This window comes from Grammomys surdaster, unplaced genomic scaffold (assembly GCF_004785775.1).
Source record: "Grammomys surdaster isolate TR1022 unplaced genomic scaffold, NIH_TR_1.0 279, whole genome shotgun sequence".
NCBI classification, from domain to species: Eukaryota; Metazoa; Chordata; class Mammalia; order Rodentia; family Muridae; genus Grammomys; species Grammomys surdaster.
This window is the reverse complement of record NW_021604720.1, coordinates 11,058,011-11,075,364: the sequence shown is the minus strand read 5'-3', so window position 1 is coordinate 11,075,364 and position 17,354 is coordinate 11,058,011. Positions and strand designations below refer to the sequence as shown.

General features: G+C 40.2%; 1 protein-coding gene across 2 annotated transcripts in view; it reads left to right on the top strand.

The window, feature by feature from the left end:
- Nucleotides 1–17,354, top strand: part of Rps6ka5 (ribosomal protein S6 kinase A5) — a 174,677-nt gene that overhangs the window by 134,624 nt on the left and 22,699 nt on the right. For both annotated transcript variants that reach the window (XM_028777257.1, XM_028777258.1), the window contains 2 exons: nucleotides 12,553–12,703; nucleotides 16,112–16,273. In XM_028777257.1, coding sequence (XP_028633090.1) covers nucleotides 12,553–12,703; nucleotides 16,112–16,273 — 313 coding nt within the window. The remainder of the gene's footprint in view (nucleotides 1–12,552; nucleotides 12,704–16,111; nucleotides 16,274–17,354) is intronic.

Sequence of the window (17,354 nt, the reverse complement as noted above, 5' to 3'; positions counted from 1 at the left end):
AGTAGAAACAATCTGACCTAAATTAGCAATTTAGGGAAAGATGAAGAGGACCTAGACTAGCCAGATTATCTTTGAAGAAGAACAAAATTGATTTCAAGACTTATTCTAAGCTGTAATGATTGCACACTTCGGTTTTGGTATCAAGACAGACATACTGTGTGCCTGCAGTCCAGTACATGGAAGGTGTAAGCAGGAGGACTGCTATAAGTTCAGGCTAGCCTGCCTGGTCAGCATAGCGAATGCTAGAGCAGCCCCAGCTATACATGTATCAAGACCTGTTCTCTAAAACGTAAACAGAAGAAGATAGAGAGAGGGCGAGAGGAAGGATAAGAAAAGAAGATAAGCTAAGAGGATAGAGAGCCAAGAGATAACACTATGTGCACAGGCGGCAGACTTTTGACAAAGTGTCAGTTACCTGTCACTTGGGAGGGGCTTTTCAATAAACGATGCTAGAACCACTGGCCGCTCTGGAGGGAAAAATATGAACGTCAGTAAATGCTTAGTACTGTATAGAAAAAAAGAAACAGTAGACCTAAATGTAAAAGTTATAACTATAAAATGGTTTTTTTAAATCTGTAGGACTGGGAGATGCCTCAACAGATAAGGACACTTGCTGTTGAAGCCTAGTAACCTGAGCTCAGTCCCTTAAAACCACATAAAGGTGGAGGAGAAAGCCATAAGGTTCCCTCTCACCTGTGTGTCATGACACTTGCATCCCCTCCTTGAAATTAATTTTCTAAAATTCTCTGTGGTCTTGCATCAGCTAAAACATTTTTAAGTAGAACAGTCAATAAAAGAAAGTGTTTATAAACTAGACTGTTTCAAGGTTAAATATTTCTGTCCTTTAAAACATTAAGAAAGTGAAAGTGACAAGTCACTGTAATAAAAATTTTAAATCATACATCTGATAAAGTTCTGATACAAGAAATATATAAAAACTTAAGGAAATAACCAATCCCATGTACAATAGGCAAAAACAATGAACAGACATTCAGCAAAGATCATCAGTGAAATTTATAGCAGATAAATGTGTGAGAAGATAAGTGTGTCATTGGTCTTTAGGGACAAACAGATTGCAGCCACAGGAAATACTACTATATACTATATACTATATACTATATACTATATACTATATACTATATACTATATACTATATACTATATACTCGCTCAGCTGGCTATGAGTAAAGGCAGTGGCCATGCCAGATGTAAGAAGACTATGGAGGAGGCTGGGCAGTAGTAGCACACACCTCCCAGCACTTGGGAGGCAGAGGCAGGTAGTGCTCTTAGGTCAAGGCCAGCCTGGTCTACAGAGTGAGTTCCAAAACAGCCAGGAATTCAGAGAATACTCTGTCTTGAGAAACCAAAATCAAAACAAAACAAAAAACAAAAGAATATGTAGGAAATGCAAGGGAGTGTGAGCAGGGAAACATACAGTTCAGTGTAAGTAGTACAGTGTTAGAAAAGGGCCAGTTTCTTTAAAGTGCAAAATATCTAATATATGACATCCATTCTAGCATTCAGTGTTTATGAGGGAGAACAAACATGCTTACAAAACCTCCTACAGCAAGTAATCCCAAATTGGACAAGTATCCGTCAACAGTGGTTAAACAAATTATGCAATATCCATGCAAATGAAGAGCTGCCTAGTGGTAAAAGTGTACACTGTATTCATACATACAAAAAGTTGGGTAAGTCTCAAAATAATTGTAGTGAAAGAAGCCAGACAATATAGAGCATTTGCTCTATGATTCCAGTCCTGGAGAATGTCAGCAACAGGGAGAAGAATGGTGATTAGTGTGAGACTGGCAAGGGAGGAGAGAAGGAAGAAACTGCAAAGGAGCATGAGAAACTTTGGAAGAGGATGCATTTCTTCATTATCTTGAGTGTGGTGCCAGTATTACCCTTACATACACAAAGCAGACCTCATCCAGTTGCAGTTTGTGTGAATTTATGTTCATACATCGTATGTCAATAAAGTAAAATAGTAAGATGTACCATTTCCAGGACAGCCTCAGACATAAATAACTTTAGTATTTCAGCTTACTTAGTATCTAACTTAAACAAGCAGGGACATTGTTAAAATCAGCTAAAATTATACCTGTTATAAAAATTCTAAATACTATTTTTAAATTGTAATTTTAATGAAGTTTGAAAATTCTTCAGGTGGAGTGTGGTGATTCACATCTATAATCCAGCTGTTTGTGAAGTTGAGTCACAAGAGTTACAGCTTTAACAGCCTAGGCAGAATTGTGACACTCCCATCTAAAAAAAAATTCATAAACTTTTTGGAAAAATGCCTCAAAATTATAGGAGATCTTGGCTATCAGTGTGAGAATTTGGGTTCTGGTTTCCTCCCACTCTAGATCTGCCTGCTTATAGAGAGAAGTACATCGTTTGTGATACCAGAGATTCTTTTAAGTGCCATTCACATTTTAAATGATTTTGTTTCCTTTCCATCAACCATTTGGCATTCTGGTTTTAGCAAGTGAAAGATCCTGAATCAAAATCTGTCTGAAATCTTTAAACTAAAACAAATGGATTTTTAATAATCAAAATACTTACCTTTAATCAGTTTCCTGCTTTTTCAGGTTAATTAATTTTGCTTAAAACTTGATGATAACATGATCATTTGGCAGTTTGGGTGACTGACTTGTCCTACTCCATTTTGTTCTTTTTAGGATAATCATTCTGATTGTACCATTGAATTGTGTCATTGAGATAAGTGTATTATTATCTTGTCTCTGAATGGTTTAATTGGTGGTGGCCTTTTATTTTTTTCACTGAATTCTTGTATTCCCTAATTTTTGTTTTAAGACAGGGTCTCACTATGTAGCCTGGGCTAGCTTGTAGTTTACTGTGTAGACCAGGCTTGCCTCCAATTCACAGAGATCCACCTGCCTCTGCCTATCAAGTGCTGGGATTAAAGGTATATGTCACCATGCCCTTCATCTGTCACTTAATTTTTGTGATCTCCAAGAATTTAGCCTACTAAGGACCAATTCACCCTGTACTTTTTATTTGAGATGCTTCAAAATAATGTATTTTCCTTGTTATTTGCTTGCTATTGTTATCCACTGATAGTCTAAAATATTAAATAAAAGTGTTAGTATATAAAATTTCAAAAGATAGTAAAAACTCAAATGATTAGAAAACCTAAGAGTCCAACTTTCTTCTTCCAGCTAGACTCTCTTCCTTAATGTGGGTGCAATCCCTTATTTGTCTCATGCTATCCATGGACGGGCTGCTAGGTCAACATTTTGTGGATGCTGTATCCCATATTGAGTTGGTTTAATTGTATCTGATCCTCCCCACATATCACACACACACACACACACACACACACGGGCCAAAATTATCTTTTTTGTCACTTCTGATCTTGTGCTGTAAAGAACATATAAGAATTCTGCTTATTCTTTCTAGATGTCGAAGCAGGCAAGCATAGGGATAGTTTAGTAACCTGGGATAGTATGCAGTTTAGGCTCTGCACACATCCCTCTTCTAATAATGCACTTAGCAGACAGAGCCCCTCATCCGTGCTAAGACACATAGAGCCCTCTGAACAGTGGAGTTTCTTCCCCACTTGACTGTTAAAACTCAGTTTCTCTTTAGATGCATTTCCAATATATCCTAAACTAAATAAATAAAGCAAAACTCTGATGAATTTTTAGAGATCATGCGCTATTTACCATTTTATGCCTATTCATAATTGGGTATGCATTTGATTAAAATTAGATACTTAATGGAAAAGGACATATAGAGTAGAATTATTTATATGACCTACTCTATCAGCCAAAATAGAGAATCTGTGGCGCTATGCCCTTTAGTAATCAAGGCCCTTGAGTTTCGTGTGGCCTGCAGTGCCTCTGATGTTGTTCTGTGAAGTTGGCTTTGAATAGAATTTCTTGCTGCCTTTGCAATCTGTTTGAGTTTTTATTTCAAGTGTTTGAATTAGAGTCTGAGAATCTGGAATCACCTGGCCCAGACCCCCCCAACCACTGGTAACAGTATTACTGCAGATATTTGAAGAGAGGTTTGTAGAACAAACCTTTTCAGGTCTGTTGACTGTTCCTTAGAAATTATTTCAGATCCCTCACACCAGTTTAGACAGTTAACTTGTTAATTTAGACTTGAATGGTTGCTGTTTAGCTTTCTGTATACCTGTTTCTTATCTTCATCCATGTATGTATCATGAGCTTTTCTTTCTTATGTGCCTTCCCACTAGCTTTCTGACTGTGTAGAACTCTGCCTTTTAGAGCATGTGTTACTTCTGAACAGGAAGATACTGCTCCATCAAGAGAGCCATTCTTCTACCTGCTCCTATAGGATGGGCCACGAAAACCATGATAAATGAATATCTTTTCACCTGAAAATCAAGATGTAAATGTTTATCTCCTGCTCTTCCAAAATCATCCCTTGACAACTGTTTCTATTTCTCTCTGCCTTTGAAGTAAGATAATACACTTGCCATAGGTCTTTATTTGGTGTTTCATTTTCCCGCACTAAAATATGCTATATTAATGTTTCATTATATTTTTGTAAGTATAATTTTATTTAAGTCTAGATGTAAGTGTTATCAAAAGTCTAGGCAGCCCTGAATATCCATAGTTTCCACATCCCTGTACCAACCATAAATCAAAATATTGGAATAAAATGCATTTCAGAAAGTTCAAATGTAGAACTTGAATATACTACACACAGAGTACTCTGCTGAACCTGTATGAATATAGTGAGATAGAGCCTGGTTTAGCCTCTTGCCTTTCACAGGCCCTCAGTCTCTAGTTTGCATTGCTTGAGCATTGCCCACCTCAAGTCTCACACTGTGTAATTAAATGTATAATTGATACATCAGTATTGAACAAGTTCAGATTTTTTATAGTTATCACCAAAGCAATACAATGCAGTAACCATTTACACATTTATATTGTATCAGCTTCAGAAGTAACCTGGAGATGTTTTATACAGCAGGACTTCTTGACCCGCCAGTGGTATAAATAATGACATGGAAGCTTGGGCCTTTTGCTTGGACAGTCTACCAGCTACTCTAAATTCAACCCAACCATTCTAGCCTACGGCCTACCACAAGGCTAGCTCGGTACCTTTCCCTGCTCTGCTATGATCCTTGTCTCTTTCTTCCTTGTCTACTCTCAGAACTACCTGTACCTGTCTGTTCTCCCAGTGCCCCTCTCTCTGCCTGGAAATTCTGCCCTCCACTTCCTGCCCAGCTATTGGCTGTCAACTCTTTATTATAACTAATTAGAACCTCTGATACAATTCTAGATTGCCTTTAAGTAAGTGAGGAAGAACAAATATTTACAAAATATAAGGTCAGTGATTGGCCGTAGAAATGGCAGTACCAACATCCTACCAGCATTTAGCTTTCTGCTGATACAGAATTAACAGTGAGTATGTGGGGTAATGTGCATGGGCTCTACGAACGTCCATGTCGTGTTATATAAAGAACTTGACATCCTCAGAGTTTTGTATCCCTGGGGTTTTGGAACCAATCCCTTCTAATGCCGAATAGCCATGTCAAAAAAGAGCTCTGGTTAGTACTGTTTAATAGTGGTCAGGTACCTGTAGTTTGTAGGCAAGATTTATTCTTCTTTCCAATTTGTTTTTTTTTCTGCATTTTTTTTGGGTTTTTTTTGTTTTTTTTTTGTTTTTTGTTTTTTGTTTTTTTTGCTGGAGAGAGGATGAGAGTTATGAGCTAAGAATGCTTTTTACGTTCTTTAAAAATAAAAAAGTTCGCTGGACAGTGGTGGCGCACACCTTTAATCCCAGCACTTGGGAGGCAGAGGCAGGCGGATTTCTGAGTTCGAGGCCAGCCTGGTCTACAGAGTGAGTTCCAGGACAGCCAGGGCTATACAGAGAAACCCTGTCTCAAAAAACCAAAAAGAAAAAAAAAAAGTTCATGATGTGAAAATTCTGTGAAATTTAAATTTGTGTCCAGTAAAACTTTATTAAACTATAGCCGTGTTTGTTTATTAGTATATTTTCTCTTACAGCTTTTTACAAGAGCCACAGAATTGAATAGTTACTACAGAGACCTTGTAGATTACAAAGCCCGAAATACTTACTGCCTGTCTCTGTTAGTATTCTCTCACCCATTAACAGGCAACAAATTGCCTCAAACCTAAGTGGATTAAGCAATATACCTTTTATAATTTCTGTGATTCAGGAATTTAGAGTGTAGCTCAGGTGCATGTTCTACTTGAAAGCTGTGGTCAAGTCTTGGCTAAGCTATAGTTATATCAAGGATCAACTAGGAAAAGATCTGTATCCAAGCTCATGTGGTTGTTAGAAGATTCAGTTCTTTGTAGACTGGTGGACTGCAAGCCTTAGTTCCTTGCTTGCTGGTGGCCAAGAACCATCTTCATTTCCTTACCACGTAGGTTAGCCTAAAGGGGCAGCTTACTCCATCTGAGCGTGTATAGGATCATGAAAGGCATTTCATCCATGCACACCTAAGGGGCTGTCAATTCAGAACTAACTGTGACCTCTAGGGACCAACCTAGACATTCTACCTACCATTTGTGCTTTATGAAAAACAGTTATCAATGCCTAGTTTGGGTGATTAATTTGTTGTTGTTCTGCTTAGGACTTTTTCTTTAGAGAATCACTGCAATATAGTAATTTTAATATGACTTTTTATATCTTTCTGACTAAAAAGCTGAAAAACAAGTCAGTAATTCTGGTGTATTTTGTATCTTCTCCAGATTGACTTGTCAGTTATCACTTTGGATTCATTTGATTCTTAAAATTTTGTTTCAGTTACAAATGTCTTGCTTTGGGGTGATGTACAAAAGAACTGGAGGTACCCTGGATTTCATTGTCATTGATGCTGTTGTTCGAGAGTAGATGCACAGCTAGACCTGGCGGTGACTTCTTTTCAGCACAGTTGAGTCAGACAAGCATACATCTTTGTTTCTCCCACCTGTGAGCGACAGGGATTCTCTCTGACGACCAGGAGCAGTGTCAGGCACTCCAGGAGCTGGAGTAGAGACGTAAGCGATGCATGGAGTGCATGAGGGAAGAAGTAAGACACCTCATGTGGAAGTGAGGGGGTGTGTCACAGCACAGCACTTAGTGACAGGGCTGTGGCCTGCAAGGGCATCATGTCAACATGAGGAATGCTCGTTGACTAAGATGGCTGTGTTGTCAGAGATTTTTGGGGGTCGTTGTCAATATGTGGTTCCTGGGAAGCTGGAACATTATAAAGTACATACATGTATTTATAACTCAGGGAACAACTGCTGGATGACCGAAGGTGGTAAGCAAAGAGCCTTCAAAAGCAGACAGAACGCCCAGAGACTCTTGTTCCCCGTGAGTGAACTGCTTTGGCTGAGGAAGATACAAGCTGTAGAGACCAAATGAGGTTCCATAATTCCCAAAGTGAAGTAACAGCCTGGAATTTTTTGCCCCCTTGGTAGCCCGTTCCATATCTAGAGAAAGGTACCCTCATGAAGTTACCCTATAGCCAGGACACTGTGTGCAAGCATCTAAGCTGAGAAATGACCCACATTATACCTGGGTAACATTTTTTTCCTTTTTTCCCTTAATTTATTTATTTATTCACTTTACATCCCAATATCAGACCTTCCTCTCCTCCCAGAGACCCCATTTACACAATTCCTCCCCTGTCCTCCTTCCTTTATCCTCTGAGAAGGGAGAGGCCCCTCTTGGGTATCACCCCTGCACCCCCAGCATATCAAGTCCCTCCCAAGACTAGGTGCATCCTTTCCCATTGATACCAGACAAGGCAGCCTGGTTAGGAAAATGAGATCCACAGACAGGCAACAGAGTTAGGAACAGTGACAGCCCCTGTTCCAGTCTTTGGGGGACCTTCATGAAGACCAAGCTGCACATCTGCTACATATGTGCAAGGGGCATAGGTCCAGCTCATGCTTGCTCTTTGGTTGGTGGTTCAGTCTCTGGGAACCGTCAGGGATCCAGGTTAGTTGACACTGTTGGTCTTCCTGTAGAGTCCCTATCCTCTTTGGGTCCCTCAATTCTCCCAACTCTTTCATAGGACTCCCCAAGCTCCGTCTAATGTTTGGCTGTGGGTCTCTACATCTGTTTCCATCAGCTGCTGAATGGAGCCTCTCAGATGGCAGTTATGCTAGGATCCTGTCTGCAAACCTAACAGGGCATCATTAATAATGTTAGGGGTTGGTTCTTGCTCGTGGTGTGGGTCTCAATTTAGACCAGTCAATGACTGGGTAAACTTGCAACCCCGACAAGCAGGCAGCACCATCTGCTGTTGTTTTTTGCTCCTAAGGACTCAGCGACTGTGAGGCTGGACTGGGATCAAGCACGTGGTGACTGGGAAGTTACTTCCTACTGTCTCACTGGAAGTGCTTAATTTCATGCTGCTGGTTTTTTTTCCCCTCCAGGCTGGTAGATGCTCATTTCTGATAAAAGGCTGTCAAATTATGGCCTACAGGTCATATGAAACAGATTTAATTAGTGAAGTGTTTGCAGAGTATGTTTCCTAAGGAAAAAGCAAAGTGTAAATACCTTGTCCTTATCCTAGGTAAACTTACATAATACATAGGAAGATGGGGGAGAAATACGTGAAAGATCATGTGGGGAGTTTTGAGTACTGTGAGTGGTAAGACGCTCTTGAAGGTACAAAAGAGGTGTCGTTCCTTGGGGACCAGGTTGGCAGGGAGGTATTCATAATGGAGCTACAGCGTAGGCTGTGCCTGAGGGGGAAGGAGAATGCCTTGTAGAGCAGATGGTGACAACTGTGGACAGTGGCACCCTAGAGCCTATAATACACGGAAAGTTCTAGATTCCTGTGTCACACTGTTCTCAGTGAATCTGTGAAATGGAGTTCATCTTATTCCTATTCTAGAAATAAGGTTTATAATAGTTTAAAACATACACAAGAGGTGCTGTTGGTAACAACACCCAGAGCAGGGCATAAGGCACACCTGTAATCTTACACCTTAGACATGGAGATAGGAAGAGGACTAGCTCAGACTCCTTCTTAGCTATATGTAGAGCTATCCTGAACTACATGAGATGGGGTTCCATTTCAGAAACACAAATACGACCCCAAAGATAAGCAAGATTTTATTTTATTTTGCTTTGCTTTTTTAAAAAAAGATAATAGTTCTATTCTTTGATAATTATATATAAGGAATTTTGATCATATTCCCCTCTCATTCTTTTCCCCCTAATTTTTTTTAATAACCCATTAAGTCTAGTTTGTGTTGTTCATGATGTGGGGCCGTCTACTAGAATGTAGTGACCTACCAGAGCCATACCCTTACAGAAAACTGACTTTCCCTCCCAAGAAGCCATCAGCTGTCAATACCTTCACATCTAAGACTGGGGCTTGTAAGCCTTCCTTAAACTGAATTTTTTGGTAGATACCATTTTAGGATTTTTCCATTGTTGCAGTATTTTATTCAGAGTAGAAATTCTTTATCTCATAGTTCTTGCATAATTTTTATCATAAGCATTCTCCAGTCACCAACGTTTTGTAAACATAAGTCTGCAGTGACTGTATATAATGTACTGTTAAGTGGACACCCACACTCTTTTTCAGTATTAGCAGAAGATGAGATTGGGGCTTCCTGAAAGATCTCTAACTCACATAGCTTAAAAGGAATTCTGTGGTTCTGGGAACACATGGAAACCAGACCATGAGCGCTAACAATGTCATGAAATAGAAAACTGTAGGGTTGAATGAAGACAAAACCATGTGTCATGGTTTCAGTAGGAAGTGTCTTTCAAAGACTCGGGGGTTGAAGGCTCGGTCTCTGTTGGTGGTTGGTGCTGTTCTGAGAAATTGTGGAAATATTAGGAGATGGGGCCTAGTTGGAGGAAGTGGGCCTCTGAAAGTTGTAACTTGTCCTAGTCTCTTCCTCTTGTCTCTACTTGCCAGTCCTTATGAGACAGGTATCTCTGCTCCACTGCATGTTCCCCACCACGATCAAGGTGTTAAGCCTTGTCCATAGTGACAGAGCCAGAAGAGTGAGGACTGAAACTGTGAGCCAAAACAACCCTTCTTCTAACTTATTTTCCTTTACCTAGTAGGCCAAAGGACACTGTAAGAGAAAGGAAGCCCGAGGTTATGTTCCCGCAGAGCAGAAGCTAAGTAAACCCTTTTTCCTCACCACTCATCGCTGGGTGAGGACCCATCCTGGACCTACATGTTTGCAACAGGAATAGGCTTCAGGCATTTTCTACCTCAAACACCAAAAAGAAGGGGTGCCTCACCACCCTCATTCCAGAGGTTCCTTCGTGCCTCTTTCTCTCCTGGTCCCAATCTGAAGAGGGGTGCACATCACCAACTCTCAAGTTAACTCCTGGTTTTGGCCATATTGTGACTTGGGATTCTCCTGTTGTTTGTCCACACTTCTTCACCAGTTTTCACAGAAATTCCTTCAGACTTCAGCCCAGGTTTTCTTTCTGTTGTGCTCCCTATCTCAGCAGTACCTCTGACTATGGGGCATGCCCTCCTGCACACCCTTGTTGGTTCACATGTGCCTGACACTAGCTCCCTACTTGGGCCGCTGTCCTGGTAGCCTGTGTCCAGCTGGGCACAGCAGCAGAGCCGTCTCTTGTTCTCAGCTGTCCCTCCTCTTGACATACTCACAGAGTACGTTCTCATGCCCTGTGTGTTGTTTCAGGGCTGGCTGTTGCTCTTGTCTTTGCTAGATATATAGTGGACAGATTTTCAGCAGATACTATAAACCCTAGAAGACATCAGCCATGGTATATATTTCTCTATGCTGATGCAGCAATACCGGATGTCACCGATATGCAAAAAATTCTTTCCTCCAAAAGTACAGAAATAGGAAAAGATGTGCATGATTTTCTCTGAGAAAGGATATCCAGTTTTATAAATATGTCTGGGCCACTCTAACAAGAGGCCTGCCTCTGCCGTAGGTGAAAACCCCGCAGGCATTGAGCAACAGCAGATGATTCAGTAACAAGAGCGGAATGGACTCTGTCTGTCTTTCTGTACCACTATTCTCTTTGGTTCCCAGATTAGAGTTTTAGGAGTAGAAATATCATTGATATTAACTCATGGCTATAATTTTCTGCCAAAAACTATAGTTCTAATATCATTTGATGATTCTCAGTAGCTAGCTGATACAAGTTCTCTGTCTGCTTTATGGTTACATTAGAACGAGGGACTAGAAAAAGAGTTGACACTTAGTAAGCGTTTGTGCCGTACTGTGCCCTGCTTTGGTTGCTATTCAAGTCTTAACTCGTGATACTCCCTTCAGGAATATACTATTATTAGCATTTTATAGACGAGGAAACAGAAAAACAAAATCCTTTAACTGTACCTCAAGGTCAGACGGCCAGTAAAGAACAGAGCAGAGCGAGCCTTAACCTTCATCCTGCCTCTAAGTCCATGGTTTTACCAAACTATGCTTTCATACATTTAGATTTTAGGGTTTTTTTCCCTACCTATTATTGCTGTTTGGTGTTTTGTTTCTGTTTGTTTGTTTTATTTAGGATTGGTTTTGTGGTCCTGGATGTTAAACCTAGGGACTCCTATACCAGCCTAAGGCTTTCCCATTGAGCTGTCTCCCAGCCCTGTAATACTTATTAACACATACAATGCACGGTCTTGTAAACCAAATGAAGCTTATCATCGTGTGGACTGTGCTAAGGTACTCATTCACTGTACTCATTCACTGCCCTCATTCTTTTTCTCATTAAATCACTGATCTACCTCTCCCTGGGTAAAACTATATACTATTGGAGTTTAAAAATCAGAATACATTTCTCACACAAACATAGTTGTCTTTTAAGTTTCCTATAGTAAATGAATTTTTCTCTGTCTGAGTCCCACTCCTTCATGCTCTGGCTGGTCTGTGTTGTGGTAGCACTGGAGAAGCAGATGCTTTTGCTCCTGAGAAGCCAAGCTGTGGTTGCAGACAACATGACTTAGGCCTTAGTCACATGGTGTTGGCTGTCCTGCCTTGGCTAACTTCCCTACTTCTTTCTGGGTCTTTAAAGTTGCTGCTCACTGGGAAGAAGTGAGGTGGAGGGAGATTATAATTCTCTCTTGAGTTGATTCTCCTGATGCTGTTAAAGAGTTCTTTAAATACTTTAGTCAGGGTCACTCTGAACTGTGAGTGGGAGGTGTAATGTAGCCCAAGCCCCCTTTTTAAATTTTTTAAATGAAAGACTTGAGATAATAGTTTCTCACCAAGATTGACTTATACTGAAGAATAACCCAGTGGTCTTCCTTTAATTCCTGCTCCTCCCTTTGTTTATTTGATTGGCAGATTGTTGTCTGTTTGTTTGCGGGTGGGAGAGTTGTACACATGGTCCCTGCCCTACATGTGAGATCACAGGACGGCTTGTGGGTCCAGGGATTGGGCTCAGTGGTCACCTTGGCAACAAGTGCTTTTATCCTCCAAGCCATCTCTCTAGCCTGTGGTTTCAAATAGTTTTCTCCTTTCTCACATATGTAGTTCAGTTTCAGAATGCTTCACCACACTCACTTTTAGAAAAACATCCATTGTTATAACGTCATGCTCTGGTTGTTCTAACAGTACACTTTCTCTATCCACAGGAGGATCTTAAAAAGTGAGCCTCCGTATCCCCAGGAAATGAGTGCAGTGGCTAAAGACCTCCTTCAGCATCTTTTGATGAAAGATCCCAAGAAGCGATTGGGATGTGGCCCACGGGATGCAGAAGAAATCAAAGAACATCTCTTCTTTGAGGTGAAGTTTAGGAGATGAGTCTATTTAATCCCTGTTGGGGTCACTTCCCCATTTCTCCTACCTTAGCCCCCAATTCTTTGGGCAGATAACGTTTAGGAAGGGCCAGAATTCTACTTGTATAGACCTAAGTGCCTTTCCCTCCCTAAAGCACTAAGCGAAGAAGGTCGTGATAGCATTACATTTTCTCCACATTGATGTCCAACCTCTGACACTAAGACAGAATGTTGTCAGCTATAGAGTTTATGCTTGAGAATAGAACAGTTGAGTTGCCCAAAATATTGCCCCCTGAAGTCTCTTTGTGCTCAGGTTTACCCTGTGTTAGGCCACATTCATGGCCATTGAGGGTTGTGTGTAGCCTGTAGGTTGGACACAGCTGGTGAGTCCTAGGTAGTGCTCTCTGTAGATGTTTTGGTTTGCATTTGAACTAAGGAGATGTGTATCCTTTGTATGAATTCATGAGCTGTTGTAATGGGTTCCACCTTTGTTTACCGATTCCATTGCCTCTTCTGTTTCCAGGAGAAATCTTAGAATGTTTAAGCCTGCCTGGTTCTCATTGTCAGCAGCATTTGCATTTGCTTTCTCTGCTCTGTAACAGAGCTTTTCTTATGAGAAAGCCAAGCGACAATTCCACAGAGCACCAGCACATCTGCCAGGTTCATGTTTTCAGCTCACTCCAAGTAAAGGCTAATAAATAATGGGGAGGGTGGCTGAGCTGCTTAGTTATGTCAGTCAAATGGTGAAGCCTGAGGTAGCATGGCCTCCGTTTCTAAAATCCTGAACGTTACAGCATTTAAATAACTTCACATATCAACAAGCATGGCCTTGGTGTTTAAAGGTCTGGTGGAGTCATCCATGTTATGTTTTTATTCTGTAAAATTTGTATTATTATCACTAAAACAAACAGGGTATAGCAAGGAAAGAAGAAACAGTTATTTCAGTTACGTTTTCGTAGTGTTATTATTGCTTGTTAAATATAAAGGCAAGGCTGGGGTGTAGCTCAGTGGTGGGGCACTTGTGTGGAGTGTATGAGGCCGTAGCCTTTTAGCTCTGTGTGGGGGCTGGGAGGAGGTTTCCTCATTGAAGATGAGGTCTCTTCACTTCTGTGTGAGCAGTGTGTTTATTTTAGTCTCTTCACCCATCTTTTAAAAATGTTACTGTAAAACTTTAAAGTTCAGTAACACAGTGACAAGCATATTTAGAATCAAACGAACTCAGTATTGTGCATTGGCTGAGAAATATTACTTTTCAAACATACATTGTATCCTGTTCATATTTGAGCTTCAAAATGAACAAGTATGTAAAATTAAACAGAATGCTCTATTGTCCTTTCCTACAACTTTTTTCCTCAGTTGTTCGATGAGCTTGTGACTATCATAGCATGTCTTTAGCATAGGAGGTACTTATCTTCTTGATAGCTTGGAATGGTAATTTTAATTTATGTAATTGCTCTCACTTTTAAATGATGGGGTAGACCAGAAATCCACTTACAAAGATCTAAATGATCTTTTCTCTACAATGCTATAGAGGTGGGAAGAATCATAATAACATTCAATTTTCTCCACATTGAACATTCTTCTGATAACAGTGTGTTTCTTTAAATTACCCCTTTACTCTAGAAGTTTGTCATTTTTTTAAAGATTCTTCTTAAAATTTTTAAGAAATAATGTGTGTGCATGCATGTATATGTGCGTGTGCATACATTCACTCATGCTCATACGAGTGCATACATATGAAGGAGAAAAGCCAACTCATGGGAATCAGTTCTTTGCTCAACCATGTAGGAAGCTGAAGAACAAACTCCGACCATCATGTTTGCCGGCAAACATCCTTACTGTGCTGAGCCACTTCACCTGGCCCAGAATTTGTCTTGATGTTTGTTCAGTAAGTGAAACACAGAGCAGATGCCTGTAATAGAAGCTCCACAGCCTCATAGAGGAGTGAACACTAGCTAGAAAGTGGGCAGAGTTCTCATCCACACTTCCAGCAACTGATACTTCAGTGAGAAATATTTTAGTTCTTATTTCTGGCCTCAAGATTCTGAGACAAATGAAAAAGAGAAATTATCTCTGAGACTCATCAAAACTGAGAAGCTTGAAGAATTACCATTTAATTATTTCTACTTCCTTTATAAGAGAAGATAATTTGCTAAATTTCATCAAGTGTAATTTTTACTTTCCGCACCACTGAGTCAATATTCATCTTTAAGTAGGAATCACCACTTCTCCTATTGACGGTGCTTCTTTCTGTCTTAATGGTATATAGAATGATGTTATCATCTTATATTGAAGACTTAGAAAGAAATCTCTAAAATCCAGTTCAGCAAGTACTGAGGAGATTTTAATTGAAGAAGGAGCATAAAGAAATAACAAAGGGTTGAATTTGAACAATCCAAAACAGATCAGTTACTCAGACGGTGTGTGTGGGAAACAAGAGGCAGTATCTAAGTCGTGAATGGAGTTGAATGAGCTACAATGACAAGTGTCACTTAGACCTCCAGTATACAAATGCATTTTGACTTGTGGCACTTTTACTTTGTAATCTTTCTGGTGACCCAAAGGAAAACCAGTGTAAGGGGATATAGCACAGTGAGCCTCTAGACCATAGGAATTGCTATCACAGCCACAGAACACACTGAAGCCTATTAGAGCAGTGTTTTATGGTTTGAGGGATTCGTCAGTTGGAAAGTTGGTTGGTTCGTTTTCATTTTGACTCAATTCTTTTCTGCCAAGGCTCAGTACGAAAGTAATTTGTTGTTAACGCTGAGGTTAAACCAGCGTGTCTTGGTGCCCTCTAGAGGACACTGAGATTCCTGCAGTAAGAAAGCAGCAGGCACCTTCCACATAATACAGACTGAAAATGGGATCATTCTTGAAAAAAAATGGTATTTTTAATCTTTAGTTTGAAATATGTACTCTTATTTTTAATGAAACTTATTAGTAACTGAACTCTTAGCCAGGAGTGGTGGCGCACACATTTAATCAATCCCAGCACTTAGGAGGCAGAGGCAAGCATATCTCTGAGTTCAAAGCCATCAAGTTTACATAGAGTAATGGTTCTCAACATGTGGGCTGCTTGATCACCAAACCTTTCACAGGGGTCACCTAAGACCGTCAGAAAACATGGATATTTACATTATGATTCATAACAGTAGCAAAGTTTCAGTTATAACTTAGCAATGAAAATAATTTTATGGTTGAAGGTCACCACAACATGATGAACTGCAGTAAGGAGCTCAGCATTAGGAAGGTCAAGAACTACTGCCATAGAGAATTCCAGCCGGCCAGAGCTATAAAGTGAGACTGTCTTTAAAAAAGAAAAAAAAATAATCACATCTATTGATCATGATATAGTTTGTTTTTGTTTTGTTTTTTATGTCTGCTCTGTCCCAATCTTCTTTCTGTGCTCTAGAAGATAAATTGGGATGACTTAGCCGCCAAAAAAGTGCCTGCGCCATTCAAGCCAGTGATCCGGGATGAGTTAGACGTGAGTAACTTCGCCGAGGAGTTCACAGAGATGGACCCCACCTACTCTCCTGCAGCCCTGCCCCAGAGCTCTGAGCGGCTGTTTCAGGTAAAGCTACAGGGGGCCAGGCATGCTTTGGAAGAAAGCCAGTTTTCTCTAGTGAGGTGGTTTGTTGGCATGACATCAGAGTTCTATAATCTCTTCAGAGTTAAATTTAGAGATATGTTGAAGTACTATCTTGAAGTTTGCAGTTTACTAAATAGCAGCCTTATTATAGATTTTATGTGTATGTTTTGAGTTTTTTTGTTGTTTTGTTTTGTGGGGGATTGCTAGTCTTGAACTTCTGATTCTCCATAGCTGTGACCAAAGGTGTGTGTTAGAACACCCAACCTGTGTTTGTTTTTATGAGGAAGTATTCATTCTATACTTGAAAATTCATTGCTGTTGAGGCTCATATGAAAATTACAATGCTATTTTTATTCTTTACTCTATTCTTTAAACTATTCAGTATTGTCTGGACCTTTATCTTCAGTGATAATAATAATAATAAAATATATATATTCTCTAATTCTTAAAGTCTTGAACCAAGGGGGCCAGAGATGTAGAGTGCTCCCCTAGCCTGCAGGACACTCTGGGTTTAGTTTGTAGTACTGTGTAGTGGGAGATGTTTAAATCTCCAACTCGAATAGGACTGGTCAATGAAAACACAACTCAGTAATTATGAATATATTCTGTAAGCCTAGATTGGCAGATACCCCTTACACTACTCTGTTCCCCAGCTATGAGTCTCTTATAACTTGAGGATTTTCCAGACCCTGTGTCTGTCCTTCTACCTCCTGCTTCCCAGTCGTCTTCCCTCTCTCTTCTCTCCCCAGCCTTTATTTCTACACCTCCCTTTCCTCTGCCCAATAATTGGCTCCAGCCTTTATTTTACAAATTAACATGGGCAGAAGGTTCACTAGAAATCACCTGTGTAATGACTCACACCTCCTCTGCAGCCCTTCACAGGAAAGGGGGATTAGTATCAAAATACAAGGCTGGGGCTATCCACAACAGTACTGCATAAAACTGGGTATAGTGGCACTCACCTGTAATCCCAGTGCGCCAGAGGGTAAGAAGTTCAAGGTCACCCTCAACTACACAGTGAATTGAAAGCCAGTGGAACCCTGTCTCAAAAAAAAAAAAAAAA